Source organism: Mauremys reevesii, linkage group 9 (assembly GCF_016161935.1).
Source record: "Mauremys reevesii isolate NIE-2019 linkage group 9, ASM1616193v1, whole genome shotgun sequence".
Taxonomy (NCBI): Eukaryota; Metazoa; Chordata; order Testudines; family Geoemydidae; genus Mauremys; species Mauremys reevesii.
Window position 1 is genome coordinate 40161448 of NC_052631.1, and position 18262 is coordinate 40179709.

Genomic DNA, 18262 nt, shown 5'->3' on the forward strand with positions numbered 1-18262 from the left:
TGAAGATCAGATGATTTAAACTCAGGGAGAGGCAGTCTCAAAGAAGCAAACTAATTCCTAATTCTGCAAAGAGATCCATGTTAACATAAGAGTCCATCCACATGAATCACTTTGCAAGCACTGGTTCCCAATCTGTGTCCCAGGGACCATGCTGGAAGTCTATGGAGGTCTGGCTGGCCAGGTGGTACTGGATCTCTCTAATATCATGTAGCGGCTGAAAATAAAGACAGCTCAGATGGACTACATTTAAATGCCAATTGCTATATGGTTGCTTAAGAGACAGAAGGTAATATCTGCAATTGTAGATGAGAAGGGTGCTGGTCCACAAGACAATCTCTCTATTAAAATGAGGTTCTCACACTGAAAATATTGGAGAATCCTCGTTTTGCAGGAGCGGAGCATAAAGTAGCATAACAGCACAATCATGGGGGGGGGGGAATGGTTTATTGTGACTTAAGTACTGTCATAATGGAAGCCAAGGATTGAGAGTTGTTATTTAAGCGAACGTGGACCTATACTTCAGGATAATGCTTGCCCATATGCACCCAGGCTGAAACACAGTTCAGTCTCATATACAATGCATGCATTCTTTTCATGATCTCTATATCACCATTATTTTTTATTATTCTTCCAGCTTTTTGCAAGTTTTTTATTTTTTTAAATGCAACAACCACTTTAGCTCTTTTGCACTTCAAGGAGCTTATCTGTTATTTTTCTGCTTAAGTAGCTCAAAATGTGACAGACTAAGTGTACGGGGAAAAAAGACTTTATATGGGAAAAATCCTCAATATCGCATACATCTACCATAAAGTAATCTTATCAGAAATCTCGATTCAATTTCCTGTCTTGGCTCTGACTGTTATGAAGTACTAGCATCATTACATAGTATGCAAGTGTCTTTGACTACTACTTACATAGTTAAAAAACAGCTGTGGATTAAACTACCTACCAGTAAACTAGCTTAGTTATATAGGATTCGTTTAGGCAAACAGAAAGATAATTAATATTGTCAAATCAGGTTTCCTTACATATCACCCCATGTTTTCATTAAAAAAATAAACGTCAGCAGCACAAGCTTACTACAATGCACCATGTATCTCCTCTCCTGCCTCCACAACAAATTAGCAGACACATTCATTCTGAAACATCTCATTTCAAGGTCTATGGGCCCAATATCCAAATCCGATAGACAGACAATCGAACCTTTGATGGTATTAGTATCACTTAGCTGATACTATCATTGTGCTGCACACAAACTGCTTGCAGCTGTTCTCTAGTAAGTTATCATGCATTCAGCAAACACAAATTACATTGTTTGTGTATTTTCCTACCTGCAAAGGGAACAGGAGCATCCTTATCCAAAGCAACAAGAGGAGGATCCAAAATGACAGTATCATTGTTTTCAGTAATGACTCCATGATAGGAAGTTTCTATCCATGGCTTGTGTTTGTTCACTAGAAAACAAAATAAAGAATGTATTTAACTCCTTTGGTACATTTCTTATCCTCAGCCTGCTCACTTAGTATATTTTTTTAAAAGGAAACAGTATTGTAGTATGTCACTCATTATGATATTAACGCTATTAATACATAAACACTTTATGTCATACAACCCATGTACTGTAGATATCAAATCCAGTTTACTGGTGAGGAAACAAACAACTATGAACACTATGGTCCAGGTTTTCAGTTGGGAACAGCTCCAATTTAGGTATGAAGAAAAATAGCCAGATTTTCAATACAGAACATTGGGTGCTGAGTCCTGTTGAAACCCTGGCTGTATCTGACACAATGAGAACTCCTGGATGCTAAGTAGTTGAAAATCCAGTCAAAGATTTTCTGTTGGAAAGTTTTTCCAGTTGGAAAATGCTGATTTGATAGAATCTAAACATTCCATGGGAACGTGTCAATTCTGTTAAACCTTCCAATGGAAACTAGGAAGGCAGCAATCTTGGTGCCTAGATTTTTTGGAAATTCCTTTTTGTGAACAATTTTAAAGATTCTTGAGGCTTCATTCACACTCAGACCAAAACACAAATGCTGAAGTTCTTCATTATGACAAATTTTCTTTTTTCAACCAGCTTTAGTACTTTTGAAAATCTGGCCCTCATTTAGATGGCTATATGGGAACATCTGGGCCCCAACTGTTATTAAGCATTTCACATTCTGATCCCACTGGAAGCTTATGACTAAGGCGGGAAGACAACATGAAATGCCTGACTAGGGAGTCAGGAGGTTTACCACCACACACTTTCTTCTCCACTGTTTGGTATAAAGAAGATAATGGTCATTGACTTTTGCTTTTTAATATCTAAAATAAATGTTACTAATAACTTTTGTCTATAAACAGTATTTAGCCTCCTAAACCAAAATCGGAATGTTCTGTTTTGGGAGCTTCTACAGCAGAATTACAGTGGAACTCATCTTCTAATAGTTATTAATTTAGTTATTTCCCAAGCAACAAGAAACAACACATTTCATCACTGGACTTTGCAAGTTCTGATACAAGTTACTTTTCACACATATTATTTATTTGTGAACCAGATACTGGTGAGAACATCTAGTGGGTTAACAGAAATGCCTTCAACCAAAATCTAGGGTTGATTGTAAAGCGAACACAAATAGGACCAAATGGGATCATTTACAAGATATCTACCACCAAAAATAAACAAACAAACAAACAAAATCCCTAATTTTACAAATAACACAGGTCCTAAATGTCTTGTCCTATGGCAAAACACACAGGAAGGAACAAGTGTCTGGGGAGGTTGCCCTAATATATTTCCTTCAAATCAAGAGAGTCAGTTTTAGACACCCGCACTGTTACACAGAATAGGTGCTGGTCCACAAAACGTATAGGATACACAGGAGGCCTGGGGTACAAAGGAGGCCTGGGGCACCCATGCCTCCACACCAGCTTTGGGATCTGGCTGGCACAACAAACCACTTCCAGGGCTTCCTCACATCCCCATAAAAGATTATCTCAAAATATGAAGGGCGGCAGGCGATGATATGCAATTAAATTATGATCTCCTAACCCCCTGGACCTGTCTACTTTTCACCCACCACTTGTTACCTCCCTCCACATGGATCGACATTCTAACAGATAACTCCAGAGGGGTGCTGGAAACAGTGCCAAAAAGGCATCTGACCCCCATCCCCATGCCTCTTCCAAGCGTGGTACATTCAAGCTCTACGGATGATCTGAGCAGGTCAGCAATCCTTAGAGTATTAAAAATAGCTGCCAACAGTCCACTTCTTGAAAAAAATATGGTCTGCTAATGATTGTTCCTGCTGACACCTTCATTAGAAAAGCTTCATAATTATAGTCTCATTTTTCATTGTTTTTAATGTATTAACTTAAAATTTTGTTTTGTTCAGTTAGAAAGTAATATGCCTTGCAGCTTTAAAGTCAGCAACATCACACAAAATTGAATGAGTTCATGAGCACTGCTTCTTAGTTAATGTATCATCAATGTTTTAAAAATATTTGCACTATATATTTGCACAATAAAGAAGGTTTGAGGCATATCACCACCATAAGCCTTTCCACTAGAATTGTGGAAATAATGGATTTTCTGGTTAACTAACAATTTGGAAGAGTCAAAAAAAAATCAGGTCAAAACATTTTGTTCAACCCAAGACAAAACATTTTGACTGAGTTTTATATATAGAATTAAGGCAGTTTTAAAACAAAGTCATTTTGAATCAAAGAATCAAAACTTTTGAAAATGCTAAAACAAAACATTTTAATTTTTTTTAGATTTTTTTTTATTTAAACAATTTGATTAAACTAATTTGAATTCACAAAATGTTCAGGTGTCATTGAATCTGCTTTTTTCATCAAAAACTGTTTTTCGCCCATCTCTACTTTCTATCTTGGTTGGGTACAAGACTGCAAATAGCCTTGCAGGTACAAAGACCATAATCATTCACAATGTGCCAATTTGTAGAGTAGTATGTTTTCCTTTACAATGTTTGATTACATAGTATGAAACTGGAGGACCAATTGATTCAGATCCCTTTCTATCTCAATGTCTGCAACCCAGATGCAACTCACAAAATGCAGAATTAATTTTGTGGATAGCCTGGCTCTTTGGAATTAGACTGGTTAGTTGATTTGAGCAAAAATGGGATGAAGGCCAACAGGCCTGTAGGGTTGCAATGTGAGAGGTGAGAGCTTTATTATCTGTGTACCACCCATTTGGACTCCAATATGTATGATACTGGAATTATACTGTATTTTTATCTGAATTTGTGACAATCCTGAACACATACATCTTTACATATTAATTATTATTATAATAGCATCCAAAAGGTCTTGATTGACATTGGGGGCACCTCTCTGTAGGCACTATGCAAAAAGAGGAAATGTTTCTTGATTGACAGGGGATAAAATCTATCAATAACCAACCACTAAGTGGGAGTTCACATGAAAAATGAAGTCTCTGTACACTTTTCTGAGAATGTGTGTACCCAAGCCAGCTTGTTTCGTGTCTTACGTAGAAAACCACCCGATCTGGATAATTTTGTTGTTGTAATTGCTGTCTGAGTTCCTGTAAAATAAATCTTCTCTTTCAGCTCTTCTAACCATAGGTTTGGGATGGAAGTATTTAACAAATTGTCCTAGAATCAGTTGCATTACTCAAGTGATTGGAAATCTATAGCCTTTCACTTTCCCTCTTGTATCTGCCAGTATTAACAGTGGTCAATGGATGACTATTGTCTTATCACCCACACCTCCCAAAACAGTATCTTGTACTCTATATAACTTCTACAACACCCTGACTTCCATCAGGAACAATAGTACAATTTAGCCCAAAAGTTGGGGCTGGGTGGGAGAGAGAGAGGGAAAGCCAAGGGACAAAACAAAAGCACTACTTCAAAATTATTTGCAGGCAGCTTACAATGTGCGTCTTTTTAAAAGCATTCTAAGAGCTTCAGATAACATGCCTTTTATGAATCTGAAAATAAACTATTTAATCTAGCTACTTTAGAACAAAATTATTCTTCGGTAGCAGAAGACCTATACTTCTAAAACAGTTCCCTGTAACTAAAAAAGGCAAGCCTTTTCTACTATTTGTGCAATTCTAGTTCTAGAATATGGAATACATAATATTGGAATTACAAGTTGGTACCTGAGTGTAGCTTTTCTCTCTTTTCTAGGCAAAGATGTCTCATTCAGTAGTGAACACATACTTCCATAAACCTTCATAATATGTGGTATTTAAAGAATATAATATTTCTTAATTTGTGATCAGTGAATAGATTTATTCTCCAATATGGAAAAATTAGTTTCAGGATATCAGAATACTACTAGCCCCAACATAACGTACACATTTCAGACATCTTTGAGAGTCTCCCATTCATACACAGCATCCTTGCAGAAATGGGATTTTTTTTTTGAACAATGAACAGATTTTCATTTCAAGCCTTGAGAAATGCATATGTTTAATTATACATTTTCTTTTCTTCGAGTTGCCCTTACCTTCCAAGTATACAATGTTTCTCATCTTCATTTCATGCTACATTTTCTTTTACTTTAATAATATTAATATATTTTAAACAAAAATCTCCAAAATAAGTCATCTGCCAACTATTCCCTCTCAGCAATTATAGCATGTGTTCTAAGTCATGATTTTTATGTATACTTTAAACAATATTTCCTTTTATCCTCTAGTTTCCCTGTGTCATATTTTCTAGATTGGATCCTTCTGACCCACACTGGATAAATAATGTGAGCTTAAACTACAAACAAAAGAAGAATTTTTTTACAATGTAGGTCTCATCCCATTTACAGATTTACCACAATTTCTAGAGTTCTGTGACAGCAAACAGAACAGGGCTTTGAGCGTCTTCCCAACAGTGCAAGTTTATTTTATTAAATGAAATTCTATTTAAAAGTCTTACCATCTGAAACAGCAGAAGAATCCAATACAGTGCAGGAATAAGTAGTAATCTTAGTTAATGCTACTACTTAATTTTCAGAGAAAAACATATGCCTGAAAGAGCCCACTAGTATTACAAGAAAAAAAAATCAATCCACTGAATAAAAAATTAATGTGATGCATTATATAATCCAACAATTAATTTAAATACATCTTTTTGTGTTATGAGATTTGGAACCTTTATGTATACAATAGCTTGAACCAACCTTTCAAGTTCATCCAAGTCAAAACTAATGTGCCTTAGTACGCCTTCTGACATATTTACTGATAAAGTTAATTACAGCACTATTGGAATAAAATGAACAAACAAACACAAGTGACACTTTCAAAAACCCAGCTACCATATCTTATCTGCCTTTGAGTTGAGTGGATAGTGTGTTTTCAAGTTTTTTCTGCAAATTTCAAGTTTAGTGTATATTATAATACTGCATATATAGTGGATTTTTATTGCATCTACTCTGACAAGCAATTAAATCACATTTTACTCCAGACTTTTTATGAGTTTCTGTAGCCTTGTGCTCTCTGGCTAACCTATTAATCAAGGAGACTATAAACCAGGGATTGGCAACTTTTGGCCTGTGGCCCACCAGGGTAACCACCCTAGCGGTCTGGGCTGGTTTGTTTATGTGCCGCATCCACAGGTTCGGCTGATTGTGGCTCCCACTGGCCACGGTTTGCCGCTCCAGGCCAATGGGGGCAGCGGGAAGCGGGGGCGGTGCAGGCCGATGGATGTGCTGGCCGCCACTTCCCGCTGCCCCCATTGGCCTGGAGCGGTGAACCACAGCCAGTGGGAGCCATGATCGGCCAAACCTGTGGACGCGGCAGGTAAACAAACCAGCTTGGCCCGCCAGGGTGCTTATCCTGGTGGGCCACGAGCCAAAGGTTGCCGATCCCTGCTCTACATTATAGAAGAGCACAAAACATTTACTGGTACTGTGGTTATGTCCCTACTATCGTAGGCAGTACTAGCTGGGGTTGTAAACATTAATGCAAGGTAGGATGTGCTACAAATAGAGAACAAAAAGGGATAAAACTAAAGGCGGGGGGAAGAGTACTGCATTATTAAAATATTAATTTATAACTATAGATACTACAATTAACTGTGTAAACTTGCTGGAGATACTCTGAGCACAAGGTGTTTCAGAACCAGATTATGTTTAGGATTTGGGTGCAGAGATTATGTTTAAGGCTAAGCAGGTTTGACTTCATTGAAGTTTTGTGAGCTGCTGCCAGGAGATTTTGACAGAAAGTGACAGAAATCCTGTGGGATCAGTTGATGTTCCTTGGGAGTCCTACCATCCTGACACACATACAAAACACATGCTAAAAGCAGGCCCCTTCAGTGTCTTGCACCCAATCCAGACCCTAAATTGTACAGGAGAGTTCAGAGCCAGAGGTTCTGACTTGAGATTTTGGTTTTGACCCACGTCAGGTTATGAATGCACTGACTATGTTGATGTAACATTGTCCAGCTATACCGAAACAAGGACAGGAGACATTACATATGATTTTAATCAGGCCACAACTTTATTATTAGATGTCTGGGACTACCCAGCAGATAAAAGTAACCCCCATGTTCATTCAATGACTTCTCAGGGGGCTTCTGCCAGGCCCCCCCAACTTTTTCCATTCAGGTCCCCCAACCAACTCATTGCTTGGACCCTACCATCTGCCCTCCCTCATAGGCGGGTTAAGGTGGGCTATAAGAAAGGGGGCTGGCTTCCTGCTGTGCCAATCATGAGTCCCATGCCCTCCCCCAACTACCCTGTTCCATTCCTTTAATCAACATCTTCTTTTTAAATTCTTTACCAAGTCCTTTCCCTGTTGAGTACCTGCACTGGACATCCACCCCACTTTTATGAGGAGTTGTGACATCTAGCCTCCCTCCCTTCATGCCACACATGAACAAAGCCCTCCCTGAACCCACTGTGGGGGAAGGTGAAAACCCCCAACTCCATCTGATCAGAAGGGAAAAATTCCTTCCCAGCTCCCCTAAAAAGAGGCAGCTAGTGCAATACTCACAGAAGGTCTTGACCAAACCTGGTATTTTACCACCTAAAGTGGAGATGGTGGGTGCTGCCTCAGCCTGCTCTGTGTGAAAGGAGGCTTCACTGCACAGGCTGCCCCTTTTAAAACCTTCCACCCACCTGGATTCCAGGGGATAAGTCAGTATTGCCCCTTATCCCCTTTTGCAGCACTTTGCCTCTTTCTCTCTCCTCCCCAACTCTTTATTCGGCCAGCCAGCCAAATCCTGCCTACCCCTGCTTTTCCAAACGTGTGGTACGATCATTAGGGCTGCACAGTTGAAATCAAAGTCAAACTAAAAAAAGTTTCCAAAGGCAGTTTTAATGTAGCTGCATTATACTTTTATACTATATACTTTATGACCTACAGTAATATACTGACATATACATTTAAAACAGAGAAACATTGGAAATTAATAATAGAAATCTGCAATCTTTCTGAGCCTGTGCTACTATTAGTATCTTAACTTCTGAATTTTCAGAGTCCTTTTGATTTTAACATTGATATTATGTGTTTTTAATTAAAGAGGAAAAAAGGAGCAAATGCTTGTGTTCCGTAATAGTCACATTTCAATTCCTCAATGAATGTTTAAAATTAACGCTGCAGTGAAGGAGGTGGAGAGAAAAACAATACTTTTAGCCCTCAGTCTCCAAAAATAGCAGATGAAATTTTGTTCAAACTTTCAAAGAAAAGAATGTTCAGTGCATGAAGAATTCTAGCAAAATAGTGTGACTAGATGGAAGTTTATCAACAGGTAAAAACAAAGGATCGGAAAGACAACCATTTTCCAACCTTTAATATACTAGGTTCTACCATGCACCCATTATAATAATTTTTTAAAAGTCTAAAAATTAAGTCAGTTTCTATTTTCAATCCTTTCTTTATAGAAGGCCTCCTATGAAAACATTTCTAATAAAATTACATGCATAGCCATGAATATTATTCCTTTAATAGGAAAATCTAACTGGGCAACAGTGAAATCCATAGTAGAATTTCTGAATTCATACCTGTATTCTTTTAAGCCACAGAAGAATTATAGCCACACTCAATGTTTTTCTTGCCCTCCCTTCTATTACTTTATTAACCATCAACATAAAAATGCAATGCAAATAATTTGCAGCACCTAGGATAAGAGCATTAATCTTTTTAGTTAATTATACTTAGGGGCTGATTCATTAAAAATTGTATGCACCATTAACACTACACTCTCATACTCTGTACCGGCAATGTTTGTGATTACAAGTCTTTGAATTCCATTAAACCCTCTTCCAAAAATGGTTCACCCTCTGTTGTCCACTGAAAGTGCATTCAACATGCAAAACACCAGAGTAAAAGCAAGATCATCCACTCTTTGTAAAGTCTGCAAGATCTGCTATGAGCCTCAGAATATTCAGCAGGCCCATACTTTCAGCTGTCCTATTAAGGACCACAAAGGGATCTATGGACTTTAAGGTCAGGTTTGGAGCAGGAATGAAAGCAAGGAATCAGGGAACAGAGGAAGACTGGGAGATGCCTTGGAAGCCAGAATCCATGCAGGGCTCCTACATGCTACAGCAGGGGTTCTCAACTTTTTTTTTTCTGAGTCCTCCCTCCGCAACATGCTATAAAAACTCCATGGCTGAGCTGTGCTACAATAACTGGTTTTCTGAATATACAAGCCAGGACCAGCACTAGGGGGTAGCAAGCAGGGCAATTGCCTGGGGCCCCATGCCACAAGGGCCCCCGCAAAGCTTAGTTGTTCAGGCTTCGGCTTCAACCCTGGAGGCAGGGTCCAAGCCCTTGGCTTCAGCCCCATGCAGCAGGGCTTCAGCTTTCTGCCAAGGGCCCCAGTGAGTGTAATGCTTGGTGAACCTGCTTGGTGAACCCCTGAAACTTGCTCGCAGCCCCCTGGGGGCCCTGGACCCCTAGTTGAGAACCACTGTGCTACAGGGTCCCATGAGCCTGTCCTCTGCAGAGCTTCCTGTCCCCCATTTCCTTTGTGCCATATAGTGCTTAGCAGCTTTATATGTATCAGAGGGGTAGCCGTGTTAGTCTGGTTCTGTAGAAGCAGCAAAGAATCCTGTGGCACCTTATAGACTAACAGATGTTTTGCAGCATGAGCTTTCGTGGGTGAATACCCACTTCTTCGGATGCAAGCAGTGGAAATTTCCAGGGGCAGGTGTGTATATATAAGCAAGCAAGAAGCAGGCTAGAGATAACGAGGTTAGATCAATCAGGGAGGATGGGGCCCTGTTCCAGCAGCTGAGGTGTGAAAACCAAGGGAGGAGAAACTGGTTCTGTAATTGGCAAGCCATTCACAGTCTTTGTTTAGTCCTAAACTGATGGTGCTAAATTTGCAAATGAATTGGAGCTCAGCAGTTTCTCTCTGGAGTCTGGTCCTAAAGTTTTTTTGCTGGAGGATGGCCACCTTAAAATCTGCTATTGTGTGGCCAGGGAGGTTGAAGTGTTCTCCTACAGGTTTTTGTATATTGCCATTCCTAATGTCTGATTTGTGTCCATTTATCCTTTTCCTTAGAGACTGTCCAGTTTGGCCGATGTACATAGCAGAGGGGCATTGCTGGCATATGATGGCATATATTACATTGGTGGACGTGCAGGTGAATGAACCGGTGATGGTGTGGCTGATCTGGTTAGGTCCTGTGATGGTGTTGCTGGTGTAGATATGTGGGCAGAGTTGGCATCGAGGTTTGTTGCATGGGTTGGTTCCTGAGCTAGAGTTACTATGGTGCGGTGTGCAGTTGCTGGTGAGAATATGCTTCAGGTTGGCAGGTTGTCTGTGGGCGAGGACTGGCCTGCCACCCAAGGCCTGTGAAAGTGTGGGATCATTGTCCAGGATGGGTTGTAGATCCCTGATGATGCGGTGGAGGGGTTTGAGCTGGGGACTGTATGTGATGGCCAGTGGAGTCCTGTTGGTTTCTTTCTTGGGCTTGTCTTGCAGTAGGAGGCTTCTGGGTACACATCTGGCTCTGTTGATCTGTTTCCTTATTTCCTCATGTGGGTACTGTAGTCTTGAGAATGCTTGGTGGAGATTTTCTAAGTGTTGGTCTCTGTCTGCGGGGTTAGAGCAGATACGGTTGTACCTCAGTGCTTGGCTGTAGACAATGGATCTTGTGGTGTGCCCGGGATGGAAGCTGGAGGCATGAAGGTAGGCATAGCGGTCGGTAGGTTTTCGGTATAGGGAGGTGTTAATGTGACCACCACTTATTTGCACCGTGGTGTCTAGGAAGTGGACCTCCCGTGTAGATAGGTCCAGGCTGAGGTTGATGGAGGGGTGGAAGCTGTTGAAATCATGGTGGAATTTTTCTAGAGTCTCCTTCCCATGGGTCCAGATGATGAAGATGTCATCAATGTAGCGTAGGTAGAGAAGGGGCGTGAGTGGACAGGAGCTGAGGAAGCGTTGTTCCAGGTCAGCCATAAAAATATTGGCATATTGTGGGGCCATGCGGGTGCCCATAGCGGTGCCACTGATCTGGAGATATATATTGTCATTAAATTTGAAATAGTTGTGTGTGAGGATAAAGGCACAGAGCTCAGCAACCAGTTGTGCTGTGGCATCATCAGGGATACTGTTCCTGACAGCTTGTATTCCATCAGTGTGTGGGATGTTTGTGTAGAGAGCCTCTACATCCATGGTGGCTAGGATGGTGTTCTCTGGAAGGTCACCAATGCATTGTAGTTTCCTCAGGAAATCAGTGGTGTCACGGAGATAGCTGGGAGTGCTGGTAACATAGGGTCTGAGTAGGGAGTCCACATATCCAGACAGTCCTTCAGTGAGAGTTCCAATGCCAGAGATGATGGGGCGTCCAGGATTACCAGGTTTGTGGATCTTAGGTAGTAGATAGAATAACCCTGGTCGAGGTTCTAAGGGTATGTTGATTTGTTCCGGTGTTAGTGTAGGGAGTGTCCTGAGTAGATGGTGCAGTTTCTGAGTGTAGTCCTCAGTGGGATCTGAGGGAAGTAGCTTGTAAAATTTGGTATTGGAGAGTTGTCTGATGGCCTCCTTTTGGTAGTCAGACCTGTTCATGATGACAACAGCACCTCCTTTATCAGCCTCTTTGATTATAATGTCAGGATGGTTTCTGAGGCTGTGGATGGCATTGCGTTCTGCACGACTTAAGTTGTGAGGCAAGCGATGTTGTTTTTCCACAATTTCTGCCTGTGCACGTCGGCGGAAGCATTCAATGTATAGGTCCAAACTGTCATTTCGACCCTCAGGAGGAGTCCATGTGGAGTTCTTCTTCTTGTGCTGTTGGTGGGAGGGTAACTGTGTATCAGTGCGCTGTTCAGTGTTGTCCTGGAAGTATTCTTTGAGTCGGAGACGGCGAAAGTAGGCTTCCAGATCGCCACAGAACTGTATCATGTTGGTGGGGGTGGCAGGGCAGAAAGAGAGTCCCCGAGATAGGACAGACTGTTCTTCTGGGCAGAGTGTGTGGCTGGATAGATTGACGATATTGCTGGGTGGGTTAGGGGTATCACGGTTGTGGCCCCATGTGGCAGGTAGGAGTTTAGACAGCTTACAGTCCTTTTTCCTTTTTAGAGAGGTGAAGTGGGTAATGTAGATCTCCTGTCTTATTTTAGTGAAGTCCGTTTGTATGGAAGTTTGGTTATTGATGAGAGTCTCTAGGTTGGAGAGCTCTTTTTTGATGTTTTCCTGTTTGCTGTATAGTATGCTGATCAGGTGGTTCCTCAGTTTCTTAGATAGAGTATGGCATAATCTCTCACTGTGGTCTGTGTAGTATGTAGATAGCAGTGGATTTTTTACCTTTAGTCCATTAGGTATGATGTCCATCCGTTTACATTTGGAAAGGAAGATGATATCCGTCTGTATTTGTGCAAGTTTCTTCATGAGGTTGATGGATTTCCACTCCATACGGCTAAATGCAGTGCCTTGCATGGTGTCAAGTATCAGAGGGGTAGCCGTGTTAGTCTGGTTCTGTAGAAGCAGCAAAGAATCCTGTGGCACCTTATAGACTAACAGATGTTTTGCAGCATGAGCTTTCGTGGGTGAATACCCACTTCTTCGGATGCAAGCAGTGGAAATTTCCAGGGGCAGGTGTGTATATATAAGCAAGCAAGAAGCAGGCTAGAGATAATGAGGTTAGATCAATCAGGGAGGATGGGGCCCTGTTCCAGCAGCTGAGGTGTGAAAACCAAGGGAGGAGAAACTGGTTCTGTAATTGGCAAGCCATTCACAGTCTTTGTTTAGTCCTAAACTGATGGTGTTAAATATATACACACCTTATATATACACACCTTATATATACACACCTGCCCCTGGAAATTTCCACTGCTTGCATCCGAAGAAGTGGGTATTCACCCACGAAAGCTCATGCTGCAAAACATCTGTTAGTCTATAAGGTGCCACAGGATTCTTTGCTGCTTCTACAGCTTTATATGGTATCTTGCTATCTACCTCCTAATACATGTCAGAAGGTGGGAAATTCCCAGACAAAAAACCCTTTGCTAAAATAGAGTTAATTATAGATCAGTCAGCTAAAGAATTAAAAAAATTGCCATTAAAAAGAAAAAAAATAAAAACTATTAAAACCCTGGGAAAATAAGAGTTGAGGTTAAAAACTTAAAAGAAGCAAACATTTTAAACTATGAAAAATGAATGAACATAGATGACCTTAACTCTGACCTGAAAACAAAGTTTTGAGACAACCTTTCCCATCTATAAACTATTTAATCCCAACAGTTACAATGCCTTAAATCATGCAGAGATCGTCCAGACTCCATGCAGGCTACATGGTCCTCATCATCACTAAAATGTCCTACTTCCAACAATTATCATGAAAACTAGAGTTTCTATATATAAATGCCTCCTTGCTGCAGATAATGACACTATACGCTTAAAAAGAGCAAAAGATAAACACTTTCAAACCTAGGATCTAAAGTTTGGCTCCTAAATCCATATTAAAACTACCTGATTTTCAGAGGTACTGAGGATGCACAAGTCCCACTGAAGTCAAAGGAAATTATAGGTGGTAATGCACTTTGAAAATGAGGTCAATTTTATTTGGGTGTTTAAACATAGAATTAAGAGCCCAACCTTAGGCACATGGGTTCAGATTTGCAAAAAAGCTCAACAAGTTGGGTGCTGAGTTGTCACAGCTAGACATTAATAGATATTACAATAGGAACTGCTGGGTTCTTCTGACAACCTGCATCTAGCTGTGATTCTGAGTAGACCTGGCCAGAGGATCCCAATTCCCTTTTGTGGCAAATTTCAAGGTTTGATCATTTGTTTTCATTCCAAATTGGAATGAAAACAAAACCCTTCAGAAGTTGTCACAAAAACAGAGTGGTCTCATTATGTCTGTTTTTCAGATCAACACCTGAGCTTTTTGATTCAGGAAGTCAGAATGTGACTGCTCTTGGATAAGGGAGACCCAGATGCAAGTCCCCATCTCTCCCTACTTGAGTGTGGGGTTTTCCAACTCACATAATTCTGAAATGGGCAGAGGAGTGTCTTGAACCTGGATTTCCCAAATTACTGCCATAACAACCAGGCTAAACATCTCTTGCACTGCCCCCTCTCTTTATTTCAGCATAATATCTGACCAGCTGTAGTGGTGGGCCTTTGAAAATCTGGTCCCCAGTTCTGAACATTTTGACCAAAAGCTATTGTGGCCACAAAGCATCATACCAAATACTGGAAACATATGTATAAAACTGTCCTCTAGTGATCACTTTCAATATTCCACATGCAAACTATATACAGACAGTATCTTCTCTAAACTGAAAATGGATGTAGACATTCTGAAAGCCCTTAATCATGGGGAGGGGGAGAAATGGCAACCAAAGGAAGATGGGTGAAAGGCAACAGTACAGTATGATGGTATTTCCAAATGTAAGATGACTGCAGATTTCATAAAGTCCTTGGAAAGTGTGCTTGATCTAAAATAGCACCCTACAAGCTAACCATCAAAGGAACACAGAAGTGAGGATTAAAGGCTGTCACTGATACAGGGTCAGAGTTAATATTGTCTAGGTGACTTAAGTGTTAATTTCCATACCTGTGAAAAGTTTAGATTTACTTCAAGTTTTCTGGGTTTTCTACCCCCCCCCCCTTTTTTTTTTAAAGTAGCTACAACTGGGCATATATATTTTTTCCCTTAAAATTACTGATCCAGTATGTTCTCCCAATCTATGAGTTGTTTTTAATCTGAGACTGTCTAACCCCAGTTATCAGCTCATCTCCCTTAAGGCTGTTTGTGCACTGACTTCAAGGAGCTTCAGATTAGGCCCTTAGAACCCAGTGCTAATTGGGACTTCAACTCCCACTGAATTCAACAGAAACTGAGGATGTTCAGAACCTTTCAGGACTGGGTCTCTAGGCCCCAATTCAAGAAAGCACTTTGAGCTTGTGCTTGAAGTCCCATTGACCTCAATGAAACAGAAGCTTATGTTTAGAAGGTTTCCTGAGGACGGATGCTTTTCTGAATCTAGGCCTTAGAGGGTCTGCACTCTAGCAAACTGGTTCCTTATCTTGCTACCTTACAGAGCACAAGAAAGAAAGAGGGTCTTTCTAATGCCTTATTAGCAGGGCTGGCTCTAGACCCCAGCGCGCCAAGCGCGCGCTTGGGGCGGCATGGTGCCGGGAGGGCGGCAGGCGGCTGCAGTGGACCTCCCTCAGGCGTGTCTGCGGAGGGTCCGCTGGTCCCACGGCTCAGGTGGACCTCCCGCATACGTGCCTGCGGATGCTCCCCCGAAGCCGCGGGACCAGCGGACCCTCCGCAGGCATGTCTGCAGGAGGTCCACCCGAGCCACGGGACCGGCGACCGCCAGAGCGCCCCCCCGCGGCGTGCCGCCCTGCTTGGGGCGGCCCAATTCCTAGAGCCGCCCCTGCTTATTAGGCTACTGAATAAGCAATAAGTTATAAATCCCCCAGCAAGCTGATAGTGTACTGGAGCCTGCAATAAATGTACATTAGGATACTTTTTACATTGCAGAGCTATCTATGAAAGGCTGGCTTGGCAAATTGCAGAAATCAACTTTGAAACAGACAATTGGTTTGAACTTGCAATTGCACATTCCAAGTGAGATGAAGTAAATATAACCCATGTTAAGTGTTTCTTTAGGAGGAATAAGGGAGACCCTCAAACAAAGCAATATAAATATATCTGTGACACAGAAAGGACAGGAGTCCAATAGGAGACTGGAATATAATGGGGGTACTCTGTAATAGCTTGCATGCACTCTCACTTTAGTATATATTAGTGGTTTCAAACACATTAAAATTACATTTAACTTAGAAACAAGGCAAGTCAAGCCAAATAAAAGAAACATAAAAGGAGACAAAAACAACACCTGAAAATTGGCATAACTGGATATTTTGTCCATTGTCATATTAGTCCACTAACCCTTTATGGCTTTTAGATTGAGAGAAAATTAGATTACATTATTGGTGTTTCAAAAACATATGCCTCTTTCGGTATGAGGAAAACAATCTGTGACTAAATTAACATCAAGACAGAATGGTGCAATTTCCTGAATTCTAGAAAGAGGCTTATCACACATACGCATTTTATACGTACTGGCAAAGTGAACAGAAACAATTTCATTCTGCTGGTCACACTCTCTCACAGCATACTTGCTTTCACGTGTTATACAGTTCACTTAACTATGATGTACTGATACCCAAGTAGGTACTTTTTGTTGCTGCCAGCGATCCCATGTTTTACTTCTAATATGCTGCATTAATAGTAACTTATTTTTGTACGTTTACATACAATTATAGGGTGAAATCCAGGCCCCTGTTAAGTCAATGGGAATTATATATATATATATATATATATCTTCATATATCCAGTACAGAATAATCCACTAAAAGTTGTGATCACTAAGGACCAAATCTTGTGTCATCGTTATAAGGCACTAAGAGAGCTAATCTACAAAATGATCAGGCCAGGCATAGAGGAAGGTGGCCAGAGACCCACATCTGCTCCAGAGTGAGGTTCTCAAAATGGGGCCTCTCTTCTCCACCCCGCCCACCTTTCTTGTGGATTCCAACCCCTTGTACCCCATTCATCAACTTTTAAAATAGAGTTTCCTCCTGGCTCTATGAAGATTACAGACATGACAAAAGTTATGTTTATTCATAAAACTTTTACAAATTCTCCCTTTCACGGTTTCAGTGTGCATGTCTGTTTCCTCTCCACCTCCCAATTACTCAGATGAGAAGTTTACTTCTTCATCTCAATTAAATACTGCCCTCTCTCTGTCTGGTAGCTAAATTTTGAAGCTGCCAATGGAAGAAATTTCTATAGATTGCGTCCCTCCAATCGACTACTGAAACAAGAGCATTCCACTCATTCACTTCTATTTTAAAATAAATTCACTTTGGCCATAATCACACTCCTCTTACATTCACATTCCAGGATATTAATATGAACCTATTTCAGTGGCACCCGAACATGCAAAAAGTCAACTTCAAAGTAGCACGGCATATTTCTGAAAAACTATGATTTAATTTTCGTGTATATTTCATGCTGCACAGCGTGGCTATTTGTCACCTTTAGGTATTGGACCACATTACGTGGTCAGGAGTCTGCTGCAGCTTGCAAGCTAATGTTTGTGGTCATTCAGCTCATGCAATAGAGACACATGTGTCTAGATTCAGAAATCCAGGGTTCAGTCCCTGAAGATGGTTCTATCAAGGTTTGCTGCAAGACTACAAATCTATAAAGCCCAGCCTCATTATCTTGGGTTGCACATGTCTGAATGTGCACAATCTTCTGGTATGAATAATCAGGAAATGAAAAAAAAATTCCATGTGATTTATCTAATCCACAACTAACCATTGGAGCCTGAATAGCACAAAAACTAATAGAGTACTCACGGAGAACTGTTCACAGTCAATCCATACAGACCGCCACCAAAATAATTGCCTGATACTCTTTAATTATGAGTAACTATGAGGAAGTCATGATTTACCCACAGTTATCTCTTGAACAGAAAAGGATGGTAATCAGATAAAGTTATCCTTCCTAATTAATTAATTAACTCAGGTCTACTCAAAATCCATTTTGGCCACCTTTCTTTCTACTGCTGACCTTTTGTCCAGTGAAATCTGCTCCTCCTCTCTTCATTACCTTGTTTAGTATACTTCTCGGATGTAGACTGTAAGCTCCTAAATGTCAGTATCGTATCTGCATAAGTACTTTAAAACAAATTGCAAAGATAGGACACCATGAATATTTAATATAAATAATCAATTATACCAACATATATGGCCACTTATTTATTTTACATTACTGCCTAGAGGCCCCAAATCAGGATCAGGAC

General features: G+C 40.8%; 1 protein-coding gene across 2 annotated transcripts in view; it reads right to left on the reverse strand.

The window, feature by feature from the left end:
- Positions 1-18262, reverse strand: part of CLSTN2 (calsyntenin 2) — a 695827-nt gene that overhangs the window by 377995 nt on the left and 299570 nt on the right. For both annotated transcript variants that reach the window (XM_039489461.1, XM_039489460.1), the window contains exon 2: positions 1332-1454. In XM_039489461.1, coding sequence (XP_039345395.1) covers positions 1332-1454 — 123 coding nt within the window. The remainder of the gene's footprint in view (positions 1-1331; positions 1455-18262) is intronic.